Source organism: Passer domesticus, chromosome 3 (genome assembly GCF_036417665.1).
Source record: "Passer domesticus isolate bPasDom1 chromosome 3, bPasDom1.hap1, whole genome shotgun sequence".
Lineage (NCBI taxonomy): Eukaryota > Metazoa > Chordata > Aves > Passeriformes > Passeridae > Passer > Passer domesticus.
In genome coordinates this window covers 96,967,264-96,986,413 of record NC_087476.1, presented here as the reverse complement: position 1 = coordinate 96,986,413, position 19,150 = coordinate 96,967,264, and the positions used below count along the sequence as shown (strand labels likewise).

At 39.7% G+C, this 19,150-nt stretch overlaps 1 protein-coding gene and 1 long non-coding RNA gene across 6 annotated transcripts in view; one reads left to right on the top strand and one right to left on the bottom strand.

The window, feature by feature from the left end:
- LOC135297219 (uncharacterized) overlaps window positions 1-19,150 on the top strand; it is a 111,759-nt gene that overhangs the window by 51,464 nt on the left and 41,145 nt on the right. For all 5 annotated transcript variants that reach the window (XR_010359263.1, XR_010359261.1, XR_010359262.1 and 2 more), the window contains one exon: window positions 18,329-18,442. This is a non-coding gene — a long non-coding RNA (uncharacterized LOC135297219). The remainder of the gene's footprint in view (window positions 1-18,328; window positions 18,443-19,150) is intronic.
- Window positions 18,437-19,150, bottom strand: part of LRFN2 (leucine rich repeat and fibronectin type III domain containing 2) — a 212,168-nt gene continuing 211,454 nt past the window's right edge. The window contains exon 3 of the mRNA XM_064414521.1: window positions 18,437-18,827. Coding sequence (XP_064270591.1) covers window positions 18,776-18,827 — 52 coding nt within the window. The 3' untranslated portion in view covers window positions 18,437-18,775. The remainder of the gene's footprint in view (window positions 18,828-19,150) is intronic.

Sequence of the window (19,150 nt, the reverse complement as noted above, 5' to 3'; positions counted from 1 at the left end):
ACCAGGATGCCAATGGCCTTCTTGGCTACCTGAGCACATGCTGGCTCATGTTCAGCCACTGTTCCACTGTTGGCCAGCACACCGAGGTCCTTTTGAGCTGGGCAGCTTTCCAGCCACTGTTCCCCCAGACTGAAGCATGGGGTGATGTGGTTCACGTGCAGGAGCCAGTACTCAGCCTTGTTGAACTTCATACCATTGGTCTCAGCCGACATATCCAGATCCCTCCACAGAGCTCTCCTGCTCCCAGCAGAACCCTGCTCTCCTGTACCCCAGCAGAACCACACTCCACCCAGTTTGATATCAGCCATAAATTTATTGAGGGAACATTTGATCTCCTTCTCTAGGTCATCAATAAAGATATTAAACACAACTGGGCCCAGTAATTGATGGCCTCAAAAATCCATAACCGGGTCAACCCACAGAAGTGACTGGGCCAGTTTGATTCTATAGGAATATAAAACCTGACAGTTTTATTTATTGGGACAAATATCATTACATAATGGGACTGGTTTAGATCAGAGAAATTTTAGAAATTTTAGCAACAAATAAGAGGGCAGATGATGTCTCTCTTCTGCCTTGCATGTGCAGCCCTAACATTGGTGAATATTTGGACAATGGATCTCACTGATGCCAACAGCCCTTGAAAATGAAAGAGGTTGTACAGATCAGTTCTTAGACTCCTAACACCTCCTAGTGTGTTGCTCACATCCTCTGTACTTTAAACATCACCTTTGCCTGTGGCCTGCTGGGTCCATCAAAGTAGTGAGTTGAAGCAAACACTGCTGAAGCCAAAGGGTTGGAAGAGAGAAGACTGAGAAGAAAAGCATTTGAAGACAAGGGAGGAGGTTAGTCCTACCTTCTGAAGAGTTCATCCTAACTTAATGAGTCCAACTTCTATTAAAGGGTATAGTCTACAGTTCCATAAGGCCTAAACTTCCATTTGCAGCCCATGGAGCAAGTTCTGAGGAATCCGTCTGTGGCTGTAGGGTGTCTCTCCTCTCATCTCCAAACTGGGTCTTCATACTCATCTTATACACATATTCATATATTCAACAGTTTTGCTATCTACACTGACCTTTATAAATAAAGATGTTTCTGAGCCATGTGTCTGGGTACAGAGGCTCCTTAAAAATATCCTGGGTGAAGTGCAGGTTCCAGCACCTAGTGGCAGGATGGACATGAGGGGATAGTATAGCTGGGATGTTGGGGAAGATAGATTTGTGGAAGCTTGAGTTGTTAACTGTAAATGTGTACGCACTGTTTTTATTTATTATATGTATATTTTATACACAAATACACTTAAACAGGAAAAAAAAAGGAAATAAAAGAAAGCTATACATAAAATGGCACAAGAGAGAGGAAGAAAAAAACCCAAAGATAAATTACAGACGTGGTTGGGCTTTATAAAACAGTTTGTATTTAGGTTGCTGTTGGAGGACAGAAATCATTGCCCAGAGCCAATAAATAGCAGGTAGCAAGGATCACATCTGTTTTGCATTCTAATTAAAATTTCAAATAAGCATCTGAGATGCATGTTTTCTGTAACAAACTGGCTGTGGTGTTTCGAGAGCTTTCTGATGAGATGAAAGCTGTAAGGATGTAAGGGAGGTCATCTGAGTTATACCATCAGCAGGCTGTCCTATTGGTATTACCAGTTATTTGTGTGGAGGTAACACATTAAACCCATAATTTTAATAGGAGCCCAGTAGGTATTGCTGACTACCCAGCACAACCTTTGCCCCAGAGAGCTTATAGTGTGAATGCACAATCAAAAAAAAAAAAAAATATGAGAGAGAAAATGAGCACAACGAGCTACAATTATTTGAGGCAATGATAAATTTTCATGCCAGTCAGAGAGATAAGAATGGAGTCCAAAAGTTTAAATTCCTAATTCTATGCCTTAGGCATAAGAAAACACATCATGTTGGCCTGTAGTGCATGTTCATGATACTGTTACTTTTGTGAAAGTGTTTTCACAAGCACTGATGACTTAAAAGACAATAGAGAAAACACCAAATATGCTTCATGGCTGCCACTGGGAAGCTTCAGAATTACATCCATCCATTACATTCATTTACATGTATAATCTGTTTTTCTTAGTGCTGATTTTTGCTTTTGTCTAGAAAGATTTAGACAGAGGCAGAGAAATTTATGTGGCTTATGCAATAATGGAGATAGGCAAGAAGGCTCATACTCCACAGGAAAGGGCAGTATTAAACAGTATGTGTTGAAAATAAACACTTTAAAGCCAACAGACTAATTTCTGCAAGAGTAGTAAATAAGTTCTGGATTTTTGTAAATGGCTTATGTTAATATCTAATATCTCTTGAAAGAAAGAAAAAAATCTAAATTACAATCTGTATTGCTGCAGGGTTGCCATTTACACAACTTATATATGTTAAAAGAGAAAAATGAAATAGACCAGTAAACAGCAGGCCATTTAGGCTAATTATTTGATGGAACAATTAATCTGGGATTTCATTAATCAAACATTAGAAAGTAAAAATGTAAATAATATCAGGCAACTAAGTTTTGTGGAAAGTAGGCCTTGTCAAATAAACCTTTAATCTTTTTTGGCAAGATTACAAGTCTGGTTAATTACAACAACTTCGCTGATAAAAAGAATTTGCTGGATTTCTCCTGGGAATTTGATTTAGTACAATATAGCAACAAAAAAAAAAATCCCCAAAAAAATTTATGGAATACACAGGGCACACTTTAGGGGGATTAAAACTCTTTCAACAGCAGACATGAAAATGCAATAGATTATACAGATTATCATCAAGCTACATCTTTACTAGTAAGAAAACTCACAGGCGTGACTCCCTTCCTTCTGGTTGGTTATTCTGGGATATCTTCCTGGTAAAATTCACCGCTGATATAGGACCTGCATAATGTCAACATTCTGAGGATGTTTTTAAATTCCATAACTCTCCTGAATGACACAGAGGGTGAAATTAAATTGTTAAAAAATAAATGTACTATTTTAATTGTCCTAAGGACCTTAATTCTTCTGCCTGGTGGATGTGACGCAGGATAAAGAGACACCCAAACCTTTCAGAAGAGCACCTGGGGCCATGTGGAATATTTCCTCACAGTCTGAACAGGACTGCACTCCCCTGTTTAGGCAAGCAAATCCTACCACAACTAACATCTGTCACCTGGAGATTTCTCTCCTCAACCACGGCTCCTACCTACAGTTTCTGATACAGTGCTTGCAACCTAAAAGGAGGAGGTCACTGGCATCCAAGAATGACTGAGCGGGACTCTTGAAATTTTCCGTTTGAAGAAATGTCCTGTGTTAAATTTACTACTTGTTAGGAAGAGATTACCAAGTGTTTGCCAGCCCCTTTAAAATCATTTTTGTCTATACAACTTATATTTAAAGAGCGGCTTAAAAAAAAAAAAAAGAAGCAGAACTGGGAAAACTCTTCTCATATGAACACTAAGAATTTATCTATTCAGTTTATCAAAGAGAAGATTGAAGGATTACCTTATTATTTTACTGAAGTCCTTAGACATGGAAAGCTATGATAATGAGAAGATTTGCAGTCTTGCAGACAGAGATATAATGAAATCCAATTTGTTGGAAGTCAGACAAATTCAAGCTTGAAATAAAATACATTTTTGAACACTGAAGTTAATTAAACATCGGAAGAATTTCCATGGTGGAGGTGATAGATTTGCCATTGCCAGGAATCTTTCAGGGAAAACTTTCATTCTGAACACCCTTTGTCCTGTTTCTAGGAACAAAAATACCATGCACTCTGTGTAGAAATTTTCAAACTAGATGATAACAATGGTCCTTTCTGACTACAGAACACACAAGTTTATAAACATGAGGAAATGAGCCCCGATCTTCCAAAAGAGGTTATGCTACTGAAAAATTTGTCCCATCTGAGAAATGAGAAATATTGGAACCACTACAAAAAAATCCTTCTATGGAAGAATGTGTGACTATTTTCTCAGCAGACATTTTTTGAAACTGCCTCAGTAGGTGTCAGCTTGGCATACTGCTCCTCCTTTGATAAGCATAAACATGAGGAGAATTACAGATAAGGACATTTGAGTAACCATCTCGGGCAATAGAGTAAGCACCTTCTGTGCCTGTATTGTATTACACACTTACTGACTGGTGATTTCTTCCCTTGTACATTTTTATCATTGTCAACATTGCTGTCCAGAAATTGCCTTTTCCCTCTTGGAAAATTATCTTCACTCCCAGGCTTTTCTGGTTCTTCAAGAAATATAAAAACTTAGCCAAATACTTCGGTGACCCTTCATTCTTGAGCAGTGGTCAGGGGGAGTGTGTTTCACCCTACAATAACACTGACGTAAAGACTGCCTGTGCAAGGGGATGGGTCTGATGGAGAGGCAGTTGTAAAGAAGGGGACTTAGGAGGAGATTCTGGATTGATGTCCATGAGAAGTAATAAGTAGAAGAGCTATGAAAAGTGTAGTAGAACATAATGATGGGCATACTAAATACATAAAGATAGAGAAAAAGAATTTTTGTATTGGACCACAATCCTTGTTTATCTTATTATCAGTGGACTCATTCTTGCTCCTTGGGCAGTAAGAAGATAAGATGTGCAAGCTACACATCTGCATCTAGATTTGGATTTCAGAGTAGGATTTATATTCCAAGTTCTTTCTGGAGGTATGGGCATTCAGCTGTGATGGTACACTTCACTGTGTTGTATCATAGGGGAGACGTATGACTGAAATTTTGATTTAAATATGGATTTCATGTAACTTCTGCAGGAAATAGGAACCACATTTGATTTTGCATTTTAAATACCGTCACTCTCACCACATGTATTTGATTGAAAACTGGAGTTTATGAATATATGTATACAGCATTAAATGTGCTGAAGGAAATTCATAGCAAAGGGCTGACAAACCTGCTAGTTAGACAATGGACAGTATAACAGAGATTGATTAAATGTAGTTGTGGGAATTATATTGTTTGGATTTGATCTAAGAACAGATTGATTCAATTTACAGGAAATGATTCTTCATTACCTTCACACAAGTGTGTTTCTGGAGAAGCATAAATATTTTAGCTGCTTTTAGGTTTAAATACTACATCCATGAGTGTTCATTGCACTGCTTTAGGTCCTTTGTCAGGAGTTTTTAGCGTTGTACTGATGATCCTCATGCTCTAAAAAAGGGCTTCACCAAAAGAGTCTTCTTTTCCACAACATTTTTGTGTTTTATGTTAGCCAGCTTCCTATCAACAGTGATTGCCCTTGAATCCTAACTAGCTGTCCTCAAGAAGAGATCTGCATGCTGCTTGTGTCCTAAGTCATACCATCCATCCTTTTTGTCACCAACAGCTCTCTACTAGCCCTATGGCACCTCACTTAGCAAATCACTATTAGCAAAGTGTGGCTGCATTTCTTCACAGACAAAAGCAAGGCACAGCTTCCCAAGGATATTTTCTGGGAATTGCAGTGAAGAACCTCAGAGAAGGAAGAAACAATTCCTATCTCATTTGCTGCTCCTGTGTTGTGCCAAAGTAGAATGCAGTATGGAGATTGTTTACCCAAATGATGGTGTTTTGGTTCCTTGGCCTGTCAGGGCCTAGCGCGTGTCCAGAATGTCGGTCAGGAGACAGACACGAGATTTTGTTCACTTGAGTGCTTGTGCAGACTCAGTTTAGATGTAGTGTAATATAGTATAGAATAATATAGTATAATAAAGTAATTAATTAGCCTTCTGATATCAATGGTGTCAGATGCATCATTCCTCCCTTTGTCGGGGTTGCCCTGCCTTTACTATAGGAAAGTTTCTAACATCACTGGGATTTCCTAGTGGAAATGGAGAGGAGAAGTCAGTCTGAAGCTGATTGTCACACTGTGCAGTATTGAGGCTGGTATTATCTAATGCATGAAATGTTAACCCTTAGACCTCAGTCAAACCTGCCTGCTAATCAAGCTTTCTATGGTAGTGAAGATAAGAGATGAAATACTGTCAGAACGTTTAACAGGGAAGGCACTTTGGATTCTTATGATGAATGCCTCCTTACATGAATAAATGGAGGAATATAGTAGGTGTGTATATGAATGGATGAATGGATGGATAGCTAAAAGAATGACATGAATCAATGAATGAATAGATAGATGGGTATATACTGCTGCACATACTGAGAGAAAGTGATGGCTACAAAACTATGTCAGGAAAAACTGGGAAGTTTCTCATGCAGTGATCTGAAGTTCTGGACTTCGTGTCATCTTAAAAAACTGTGAAATACATAAAGGAGATATCTCAATTAAAGGCCACAGCATCTTTAAAGGAAATGTGCTGGTTTCAGTAGAAGCATCTGAAATACCTCCAAATGTGGAGGAGGGTTTTGACATGATTCCTTCAAGCTGTGGATAGCAATTGCCAGCAAACTTTGCATCTGCCTAAAAAAATAGAAAAAAGTGTACTTTAAGTATTTTAAAAATGTTTTGTACTTCTTATGTTTGATGCTTAAAGAGAGTGCTGACAAGTATGGAGCATCACAGACAAAAGTCTTACCAGCACAATCAGGGCTAAGTGGTTGTGCTTTATTATTTGCATTTCCTTCATTCTGTCCTTTTCTTTCCCTTGCAAAAGACTAAATTGATTACAAACTTTGTATCAATGAGTTTCAATTTTCATTACAAAGCCAAAGTAGTAGCTTATGCCATGATTTTAAACAAATTTTTGCTGCAAGTGTGTAGTCATCACTCTTCTTTAATAAGACTTTCAATTTTTACTTTAATGACATATGCCATGTTATTTCAGAGGTGAAGAAAAATCAGTCCTAATTTTAGCCAGGCATGCTGGGCCCTGAGCTGAAAAATAGGAGCTTTGGCCAGACTTGTGAATTCCACTGAAAACTTGCTAACTTGTATATTTTCTGTCACATTCAATTTTTAGCGTAAAATATCTGCCTTCTGTCCTGTGTGTTATACTCGAAAACTTTTAAATTGGTTTGTCTTTGATAAACGTCATTATTTCTACCACAGTATCTAGAAACCTAATTAATTTTGCATGTAAGAACACAATTTCTTGTGTGTTTGTGTAATTTAATCAGGTAAAAGTTTCATAGAATCACAGAGTGGTTGAGGAAAGGACCTCTGGAGGTCATCTTGTACAACATCCCTGCTCAAGCAGAGCCACCTCATGCAGGCTGCCCTGCAGTGTGTCCAGATGGCTTTTGAGCATCTCTGAGGAGTGCAACTCCAGCATCTCCATGGGCAGCTTGTAGCAGTGCTTTATCACCCTCACCTTGAAAGAGTGTTTCCTCATGCTCAGAAGGGGCCTCCTGAGTTTCGATTTATGCCCATTGCCCCCCGATACTTCTGTTCTCCATGCAGAGCAGTGCCTTCTCTCTTAGCCTCTCCTCACAGGAGAGGTGTTCCAGTCCCTTAATCACCTTTGTGATCCTTTGCTGGACAGCAGTTTGGGCGCCTCCATGCCAGACTTGGGTCTTTCTACTGCAAAGTCTTTCAGCATTACCTCTCTAGGACTCGTATCCCTGAGTTCCCATGCTGCTCTCATCCTATGTTATATCTCAAACATGCTTGACATCATGGCATAAAAACCCCAAACATTTGGTGTGCTATGGTGTTTCAGGCACCTTGGATTGATAAACCAAACATGTGATTATCCCAAGGGTACCTGCAAAGTAACTGTGAATATATGGGTGGTAAAAGCAAGCCTAAGTTTCTCCAGAAGCTGGCAGTGTGGATACAAGCCACCCCATGGTACCATGCCTGGCTGATCAAGATAGTTCCCTGAGACAGATGAAGGAATAGCCTGAATGGAAAAAACAATCCTCAGGGATGTTAAATCAGAGCACAACCTTTCAGCAGATGGCACATTTTTATGGCTGAGCTCTGGGTCTTAAAGGGGTAGGAAAATTCAGTTGTTCCTCGTGCTGAGAACTGCTGAAGCTCCAATATCAGAGAGCCCCTCCATGGTAGCATTCATGAAGGTCAGATTTCCATATTCTGTCACCTCCAGAACAAGGTCACAGTTACCACAGTTACATACCTGTGTCTCTGAATTTTCTGTGGCACAGCAGCAATATCTGGAAATCCTTCATAAGCCAAGCTGAAATAGACTTGCAGAAGTTGAAGTGTATATTAAAATGTAAATAGGAAGAGAGAGCAGTTTGTGTAAGATTGGGGTGAGAAATATAAATATATGATGATTATAAAACCTGATGTAATACAACATGGCAGGGTGGGGCCCTAGGGCTGAAATAAACTAGATTCCACTCTTTAAACTACATTATGCAAGAGTGAAGATATATAAATTGGGAAAAGTAATGCAGTAATAAAAATGTTTTGGAAAATGAGACAGGGTGAACCAAAACTTTTTAAACCCCTTTGAATTTCCTGCCGAAATCTTTGAGTATGAGTTTTATCTTGTCCTTGTTTCTTTCAAGAGAATTTAAAATTTGAAAGGATTTTTTGTTTATTTTTTCTTTCAACTGGGTTGAATATGTAAACAACCCCAACAAAGAAGAAATTATCATTAGCTGAAACATAGATGGAGAATTTGTACTACAATGTGATCTGAGTGTTTGTGCTCTCCACAAGTCCTTTTGCGACCAGCCCATGGGAGAGTGTGCACCCCCATGCACTGTTATACAGGCATCTTTCTGCTTAAATGTTTCAGGGACAGATTGCAGCAGCAGCAGCAATCAGATAGCAAGGAAAGAAACGCAGAGAGGTGGTCCCACATGGGACAAGGACATGTGCACTACTACTGACAGGGCTTATCTCCACCAACAAGGGTCCAGTTTCTCCGCCTCACCTCTCCTTTTGCTTTGCTCCATGAACTTACTCTTTTGTGATCACAGATTTCTTGTATTTATGATCTGCATAGAGGCATGGCTGTGTTTATTATACAGCCAAAATTTGCTGCACTGGAAGGGACTTAAAAGCTGCTCTGGCCTACAGCCCAGTAATGAGCTGCATCAATCAGTTTCAATAACACTCTGGAATCAAATGCATGGATCTCAGCATGCAGGGCTGGCATTAGTGTGTTTGTATGCCCGTGAAAGAGGTACAGGCCTTTCCATTTTATTGACTGGGAAACTAAGTCAAAAGACATCAGCAGCCTGGTTCTGTTGCCATGGAAGTTGATAGCAAAAATCCCTTTTACAGTCACAGAAAATGAAAGGTTGAGTGAGAATTGATACATCTCAACAGAAATGCCAAATCTGTTGGCTCCTGAGCTCTTACAATTAAATCCATCTTTTGTTTTGCTCCACATTAGGCACCAGGGGCCTGTCATGATCAGTACTTTCTCTCTGCTGAACATCTGTGATGCTTCAGAAGAAAGTGACTCTTCTATCTGTGATGAACTGGTATAGTTTCCAACCATGTACTGGAGGAAATGAGATAGAAGTGGTCTTTAGTCAATAGCATTTATCCTGGAGGGAGAATTTGCATTCCCTTTGTATATGCAGGTATTATTTAATATGCATTATACGTGGGAAAAGTATTAAACCTCCAAAATCATGTATGGTGTATGGGATGTGTCTCCAGTTACTAATATTTAGCACAGGTCAGACAGCACTCTGTGGAAAAATGTGCCTTCCTTAGATTAGAATACTTATCTTTAATGTCATAAAATTACACATTCTTCATAAATTATGGGTAAAATCAAGGGAGTGAGAAGTTATCAATCTGCAGTATCTTTTCATCAACAAGTTGCCTTCTGAGCATAAAGCATTCTGTTGTGTCAGAACAGATAAAATCCTTTTCTCTTTTTCCTCTTTATTCTGAATATGGCATTGGTGCTGTGCATCCAGCTGCTTGAACAGAGAGGATTAACCTCCTCCTGGGGCCAGTTATACTGCCCAGCTGTCTGCTGCCATTGCAGAGCTGCTAAGGAGCCCAGCCAGGAACACACATGGCAGGGTCCTGCTGTAATGAGAGTCCATCTTTCAGTTGAGGGCTCCTGGCTTTTCCAAAAATGTGGATTCCAGGATCTCAGAGAACTGGCTGTTCTGCTCTCATGGGGATTTCTGGTTGCTGAGGCTCATGTTTGGTAACTCTGTTCAGGCAGCCCATTCGAGTGCACCACAGATCAGATGTGGTGAGGTCAGCTTGTATTTCACTGGGCTGTGTGAATCATTCTCATTGTGGGTCAAGAGATGGGCATGTGAACTCTGCTAATTGGGATGCTACCAAAATCCTGGGCATTGCTGGGGTCCTGGATGATCAGTCTCTGCACCCGACTTTGGGATCTTGAAGGTTGGTGCTCTAAAGCTCTCCAAACACTTGGTGGTCTGACCCCCAGCTTGAACATGACGATTATCCACACCACACCTTCTATGTCAGTGGTAAAGCAGACTAACAGTAATGAAACAGCAATTATAATAATTGCTGTAATCTGTGTATTTCTGATTCAAATTCCTTCTATTTGTGCAAGGTGCTAAAATACTATAATATAGAAATCTGAAGGAATTCACTGCAGGTAAAGGAAAAAAAAAAAAAAGAAAAAGAGCTGTTTGGATAGCCATCCCCAAACAAAAAATACATGGACAGGAAGCATACAGGTTGGTTGCCTGGAGAGAATCTCACAAGTGCATAAAGAGTGGTAGAAAAAACAGTGAGAGGCTGTGAACAAAGTTTTCCCTCTTGCTGAGGATCATGAGTCATAAGTTTGCACAAAAATCAAAGTAGTTTTCTTTCTGTTGGCTGCAGATGGACATACTTTAAATCAAACATCTATTCTTTTGTTCTTTTTTTTCTTCTTTTGAGTGCTGAGAAAGGGTGGAGAGTAGAGAGAAGGGCAAAGTAAATGATGCACTGAAAAATGTCTATTTAACTGTGGAAAGAAGTCCTTGAAAATTAGAAGGCAAATTTGAAAGTGGTTGATTTTAGGAAAATGGTCTTTTAACCTCAGAAATATTTTCCAGCTAAATTTCATATTGCATCAGGATATGGTGAAGCATGACGTCAATACAAGTTTTCAAATAATACCTTGGATTACAGCCACAGCTGTAAAAGTGCACACCAGCATATTTTGAAAATGACATGAAACTTTATGTCTATTTGTTACCATTAGAGAGCAAGCTGAAACATAACAGAAGACTGTTCCCACATCTGTTTGCAGTGAACTGCTTCTGCAGTTTCCATAGACTTCTCTGTTAGGAGGAAGATTTGGGTCAGATTTAGTTCTTCTCAACTTCGTAATTAAGGCAATGATTGGAAAAATCACTTTAAGATATTAAGAGTAATATACATGCTTACATTTGAAGTCCAAGGGACTGGTTTTTTTATGTTCACAATCCTTGCTGACCCAGATTTCAATCTTTTCAGTGCTTTCCCAATGCATAATAATAGAAACAAGATATTCATGTTTGTTTCTGGCATGTTTGAAAATTGGGAGACTCTGGTTCATAGTGATCTAAATACAAAGGAGCTGTCAAGTGGATTTTTGCAGTAATTTCTTTTAATGCTATGAGATAGAATATGAAATGCCCCACCAAGAATATGGAGATTATATGTACCAGTGCCCATAAAATATGACAATTTTTTTCCCACTGAAGAATTTTCAGTAAAGAAAAAAATGAATGTAGAAACTGCACTAGAGGATTTTCAAGGTATCCTGTCGCATTTTCTTTGCAATCATAAATTAAGAGTATGGATACCATGAAATGTTAAATCAATCTCTTGACCAAAGGTAATTGATTTGTAGTGTGGGGGTGACTATTATTTGTTCAGACCTCAAAGGTGTTATACATCTAGTGATGAGAGCAGGGTGATGTAAAAGAAAAGGCAAATCGGACAGAAAAAAGAGATGAAGGCCAGTCTTCTGACAAGAATATAGCATATCCAATACTTGAATTATGCATTATGAATACTTACTCTGATGCATTTCACCCACACTCCCATCTTTAATTTGTGAATCAGTTGCAAAACAGTCTTAGATTTAACATTATTCCTCGATAACCTAAAAACACAGTGTGAAAGTTGTGCTACAAGTTCCTAAACTTCTGGATGTTTTCACTCCTAGTAACTCCACTACCAGCATACACATCCAGCATGAAAAAGAGGATCTTTTCTTATTGTGCCAAACATCCAAGTGATTGCATTTACTAAGGTTTATCTCACATGCAACTACTGTCCTGTGGAACGTGACTGAGAAAGAGCTTTCACATAAAACACCTGTCCATGGTTTTGTGAGACTGCCTATGAACTGTGCTAGACAACTACCTCACTTTCTGTGGCCTATTTCCCCTACTGTTTCATTACCTATATAAAATTGTGACAACAGAACAATACTCCCAGCTGTTACAAAAGTGTTCTCCACAGCTTGAAAATGGAATTTGTTGCACGAAAGCTGGGTACGTCCCTCTACCAAACTGTGGTCCAGAAGAAGTAATGAATCATGCCAGTGACACAGATGGGGCTGGACAAATTCAGAACGTGAATGGATGGTGCTTTGTAACTTAGAATCGTTTAATGCCAGTATCACATGAATAGGCACACAGATCAGAATAGAATTATCACATCCCACATTTGTGAGGTCTGACTCCACACTTTCATAAACATAGCATAAAATAAGGCTTATTGAAATTTTCACATGGAGTTCCCAAATACTTTCCTGGAATTTGACTGTCATGTTACTGTTTCACTTTTCTCTTAAGGCTCTTTGCTGTATATTGGACGAGTACCAGGTAGATAATGCTTCTTCTGGCAAAGTCACATTTCAAAAGAAAAAAATAAAACTAAACAACTTAAGTGTTCAACCTGACCATATTTTTCCTGTGTAGTTTCTGAGTCAACCAAATACCATGGCAGAATACATCTTATAGCAGTTGTGCTTTTTCTGGCTTGCAATAGCAACCAGAAGCTCTCCCAGCTGCTCGTGGGGAATAGGACATTTCCATAGCTCATTGTCATTGTCCTTGCTGACAGTGCTGCCTTAGTCTATCTGGACCTGAGTAGGCAAAGGATCCAGATGTACACTTTAAGTCCCAAATAAGGCAGCACAAGATAAATGTATGCCTGCGGTTTTGTGCGAATTTATGTGCTCTGCTGAGCTTAATTTTGCTGTAAAATGGAGTCCCTATCCCTCTTGTGCTTTTGTTGTACTCAGTAGGATTCCAGATAAGGGTATATTGAATATGTTTTAAAATCACCATGATATTATTGAGAGAAAATGATAAGACAGAGTAATAATCATAATAAAAATCTAGTTTTTCCTTAAGCTAGCTCCATTAAAATTCAGTGGAGCTGCACAGATCTCATTTGGGACTATTATTTTCTATTAAGTTTTGATGTAAATCTAGGGTTTCATACAAATTCTTAAAAATTAAAAAGAAGACAATTACCACATGTCAATTTTGTGTTCTAGAAACTGTTGGGTCAATTATTCTGATCTAAGTTTGCAACTAAGCACAGTAAAAGCAAAAGAACTACATTGAAGACCTAGCAGTTTGTTTACTTTGTAGAGGTAAAAAGCAGCCATCAAATTTACTACAAACACAAAATGTGGGTCCACTGTGGTGGACCAAACTGATGGTGCAGGACTTATAGAGGACATGTGGTCTCTTCTCCCAGGTAAAAGTGGAAAGATGACAAAAAAAAGCCTCATGTTGCACAGGGGAAGGCTTAGATGGATGTTAGAAAATATTTTTTCTCTGGAAGGGTGAGAACAGGCTTTGGAACAGGCTGCATAGGGAAGTGGTGGAATCACCATCCTTGGAAGTGTTCAAAAAACATGGATGTGGCACTAGGTGATATTGTTTAGTGGTGAACACAGCGGTGCTGGGTTAACGTTTTGACTCAGTGATCTTAGAGGTCTTTGATTCTCTGTGTGTTGAACAATGTTTCAGGGTAGATGCCAGCAGAAATCGCCTTTGTACACATACATTTCTGTATATTATGCATTTGTTTACAATTTAGGCACATACATTTACCTATATATAAACATGCAAATATTTATAGGTGTATATTTTGTGTTCTTTGTCTTCAAAGATTTTACACCCTTCTGACTTACTCCAATGAGTTCACAAACTATGAAAGGCGAAGTCGGGCAGGAAGAAGAAGATTTATTTCAATGCCCTCTGATTTCTATGCAGTTTCTTTTGCTTGTGAATACAGTCACCAGAAAAAAAGTCTGCCTGAATTCATGACATCCATTGCTGCTGACTGCAGCAAAAAGCAGCTCTTCCGTGACTGCCGGCCAGAAAAAGCACAGGATGAGCTTCCTGCTCAAATCTATGAGTGATCTGGAGAGATGGTAAAAGGTTTTCATATCAAATGTCTCCAGTTAATTAAAACAAGGGCAGAGAGGAAAAGGTCTAACTAGTAGAGTAGCTGCACTCCCTGTGCTTTCAGCAACCACAGCTGCTTGTAGAGTCATGCATAAACTCTAAACCAATTTTTCATTAAGAAAATTTTCCATTCCAGCTCCACTGATGCAGAGGTTTCCACTTTCAGGCCCCTTGCTGTGTTGCAGAGCTCGTTATCAGTTATTATTCATCTGTCCTCAGCTCAGTGATCAGATATGTCTGCTGCTGCTTTAGGAGTCAGAGAATCTAGCCAAACTTACTGAGAGAAAAATATAAAGCAGGAAAACATAACCGTTGCATGAAGTGCTTTTCCTGTGGGCTGCCAATCTCACCCTGGCATCATGTAGATAAGAAATAATTTTTAATCAACAGAGTCACTGCAGATGAAGCCTGAGATGAACAGAACAAAAATTCATGCTGTCCTTCTCTTCACCAGAGCTGATCCTGAACACTTCTCAGAGATGCAGGTGACTGCAAAGTACCATCTCATCAGAATTCCCACTATCATCCTTCATTGCTTTTCCTCACGGAGTGTGAGCAGCTAAGGTGCAAATAGGAATATTAAGCTCTCTTGTTGAAGGACAGCTCCAGAGGGGAACAGTCCTAGCAACTGCTACTTCCTAGTGTGGAAAAGCTAGTGGCTGCTGATTACACTGAGAAAGAAGGAAAAAACAGGCATGGGTCAGTCATGCGTCTATATATGTACTGCTTCCAGCTGAGTGTGGTTCACAGTGAATAGGAAAGCTCATTCCTCATGCAGATAATTCCTATGCAGCTTTGTAAGGCTTGAAAAAGCCTGAATCTCCATGTCTGTTGCTTCTGCTATAAGGATTACCTTTTGCAGAAATCAAAATACCAAGGCTGAGGTGCAAATGGTGACAGAGTTGTGACATACAGCCACCTTTGGGAGGATGATTCCAAGAGTTCTGCCTGGCCTTGAGACAGGGCTGTCTCTGTTCCCCTTTGTCTTTCCCTGGCCAGCTGTGCAAAACATGCCATGTGAAATAGCATGGCTTCCAAAAGAGACAGCTGGAACACTGGGGGACAATTTAAAATAGGAGCCATCTGCAGGTGATAAGGTCTTCTTGATAGTATGGCTGATCTGGCAGTGCCTATGCAAAGTGGAAATGTGCCTTGCATGAGCTACCTCTATCTGTATGCTTTGTGGCCCAGAAGTGCAGAGATGTGTGGCATTAATAACAGTAGAATATTGGTTTCAATTTATGCCTGGCTAAAAAGAGAGAGAGATAGATGAGTAAAAGTATTCTCATGTAACTAGACTATTAGATTCAAGAAATACAATATATGCAATGCAATGCAATATTGCATTTCATGTTCTATTCCAGGCTCAGGGAGGCCTGAGCTCACCCAGGGCAGCTTCCCAGAGACTGGCCTGGGCTAGCCAAAGAGGATGCATTCTGGAATCTGGGGGGACAGGGCCAGCACAAGTGTTCCTGGGATGGAGTCTTCATTACTCACCTGGTGGACAACAACCCATCCATGAGCCAGCAGTGCGTCCTGCGGCCAAGAAAAGCAGTGCTGTCCTGGGGTGCCTCAGGAACAGCACTGCCAGCAGATCAAGGAGTTGATCCTGCCCCTCTACTCAGCCCTGGTGAAGCCACACCTGGAGTGCTGTGTCCAGTTCTGGGCTCCTCAGTACAAGAGAGACGTGGAGCTGCTGGAGCCAGTCTAACAGAGGGTAACATAGATGATTAAGGGACTGGAACATCCCTCTTCCCAGGAAAGGCTGAGGGAGCTGGTCAGCCTTGAGAAGACACAACTGAGAGGGAACCTCATAAATGTCTATCAGTATCTGAAGGGGAGGTGTCAAGAGAATGGATCCAGGCTCTGCTCCATCTGAGCAATAGGACAGGAGGCAATGGGAAGAAACTGATGCACAAAAAGTTCCCTCTGAATATAAACAAAAACTTGTTTACTGCGTGGGTGACCACACACTGGCACAGGTTGTCTGCAGAGGCAGTGGAGTCCCCTCACTGGAGGTACTGAAGAACTGTCTGGACACAATCCTGTGCCATGTGCTCTAGATGACCCTGCCTGAGCAGGGAGGCTGGGCCAGGTGACTCAGCACAGTCCCTTCCAACCTGACCCATTCTGGGATTCTGTAGAAATTAATTCTGAGCAAGTAATGGACATAGCAATTGTGCATTTTGCATTTTTTTTTGACTCACCAAGAGCTACCCAAACCTGAAAAGGATATCTATTTGAGGACATTGATAAATTTTGGTGTGTCAGACACAGCTCACAAATCACAGTTAATATATTTTATCATTTATTTATTAGACCATAACTTAGAAACTTAAGTCCTTATTATTTCCACATTTTGACAAACTCTTCATTTCTGGAACTCTTAGCTGGAAATGGTAATTAGCAAAGCCAGGATATGTTCAAAGAAGGATAGCAGGAATGAGTGAGGAGATGGCATGGCTGCATTAGTGACTAACAACTGAACCTGAAAATAGTGAGCACAAACCTCTAGAGCAACCCCTCACCATATATACACTTATATCTAAATTCTACAGAGAGCCTGAGCGCTTGGCTCAGTATTCATTTTGAATGTATAAAGAAACTTCCAAAGTTCAGATGCACAGCCTGAAATGCCTTGTCATGAGGAGCTGAGCAGAAAAAACAAGGCAAAAGCTCCTGTATGTGGGAGGTAGATATGAAAGTAAATCTCTGCTGTTTTCAGCCAAGGGAGAGCTGGGTACCTGCCACTTTGCAAACCCACAGATTTCTGAGATTATCCACTGGTGAGCAGACGTTTTCTTTAAATAGCATGTTGCAAATTAACAGTTCTGAGAAAACTCCTCTGACAAAGCCCCTGACAAAGTTTCTTCCTTCAAGCTTAAGGTGCTGACTTAATGGAGTAATAGAAAAGGTAGGGCCTGATACAATGGTTACCAGTAGAGGTAATAACCTCATGTGACAATGTAAGAGTGGGAGATACCATGCTTGCCATGCGGGAGGCAGTGGATAGATTAGATTTTGGACTCAGGCATCTGATTATAACTATTTTCTCAGTTTCAAGGTAAATTTAAAGTTGTTTTACATTTTGTTGCTGCTCCAAATGATGATAAACACAAAATAAGTCTGTGAAATAAAAATCAGGGCTGACTCTTGGTTGTTCCTCCTCTTTGTCACAATGAATTCATTGAAATGTTGATCTTTTTTGAAGATCAAAGATCTTTTGAAACTTTAAATTTTACAGAATGGGCCTTTTCTGGCAAACAAGAGCTAGTATTTCCTTGTAAAAAATGTTTCATTGAAAACTCACTGATACAATGATACAATGGAGAGGAGGCTAAAACTGCCTAAGTAGATTTTTTAAATGGAAACATTTTGTATTTTTTGCAAACCGAAGCACACTGTGTCTTCCAGAGAAAGAAGCAAGACCTCTACAGCTAAATCAATGTAATTCCATGTATTTCAATGAAGCAGTGTGAATAATGCTGGCAGCAAATTTTGTCCCTTGTATCTAAAGCAGAATTTCCTTTCACAAACAGGCTAAAGCCTGGCTCTGTTAATATATCATTCATGTCTCCTTACACGTTTTCTGCATCAGCCACTATTAGAAACTGTTGTCTTGAACTGTAATAATCATATACTTCATCACAACATTGCTGCTTATTCTTCTCAATATGTTGTATAATATTACCACTTTCTTTAATCAGAACACCAATTAGCCTCACACTGTCTGAGGGAGATCCCTGCACCACCTTTTGCAGTGTTGCCACAATACTTTTCATTTACAAATAAGTACAAATTAAATTAAGAATTTCTCTTTTATTCCTTTCATTTCTTCCCATTTTGGTTGTTCACTTGAGTGACTGTGAGTGGGACTGCCTTTGTTAATTTTTTCTCTATGATCATCTCATGGACCACTTTCCAATGTCAATGTCTTGCAGACTGCTACTAGTCCACATTCTACAAGACAAAAGTCACTGTTGTGAAATGCTGCAATGCTATTATTCTTATTCCCTGTGGAATTTATTTTCTGTATTCTCTCCTTCATCAGGCTTTTCTTCATAATAGCAAAGCACCTAAGTCCAAGGTGTTTTGCCAGTGCTGTTCCACTGGATTTTACTGGCACAAGTGGCAGTGGAATGCTGTCCCTAATTAAAAGAGACATGTAAGTATACCTATTCTCATAGAAAGGCAAGTAGATGAAAAGCTGCTATCAAATAATGTGTGTTGTCAAAAGTCTGAGCTGTGGCAATAAAATTTGACCTTTCAAAGCTGTTTCCTTGATTGTTTCCCATGTTCAAACACATATGGTATCAGCTGAAAAAATGATGCAAAAATAACAGTTCTCATAAGAAGAAAATACTTTGACAAAGGAATACCTTCTTGTAGCATGGTCATAGCATATTGCTAAGAACAACAGGACAGGATTTACTTCTTAAAATATTTCTTCAGCAACTGGATTGTCATAAGGTTTGACAACCTCTTGAGTCTGCAGACTTCAAGATGCTTTTGAGAAATGTGCAGGTGGAGTAATCCAGGAAGGTGGAATCCTGTGAAGGTGGAATGAAGCAGAGGTTAGAAGAGTCTTTTGCCTGGGTGTATTTCAGTCCAGGTACCAAAGACTACTCTACTACCCTGCTCCTTGGAAAATTGGTCACTAAACAGGAAAATAGGAACTGAGGATTTCTGAGAAGCCTGTGAATCTTTTGTTTCAATACTTACTAGGGTGCTAGTGGAATCCAGAGCTTTTGTTTCTCTGGATATATGATGGATATGGATATAGATACAGGCATGGATCTGGCTCCATTCTTCACAACACTATTGGATCTCAACTCAACTTTTGGTCTCTTTTGTGCTAGCTTTTGTCTTCAGT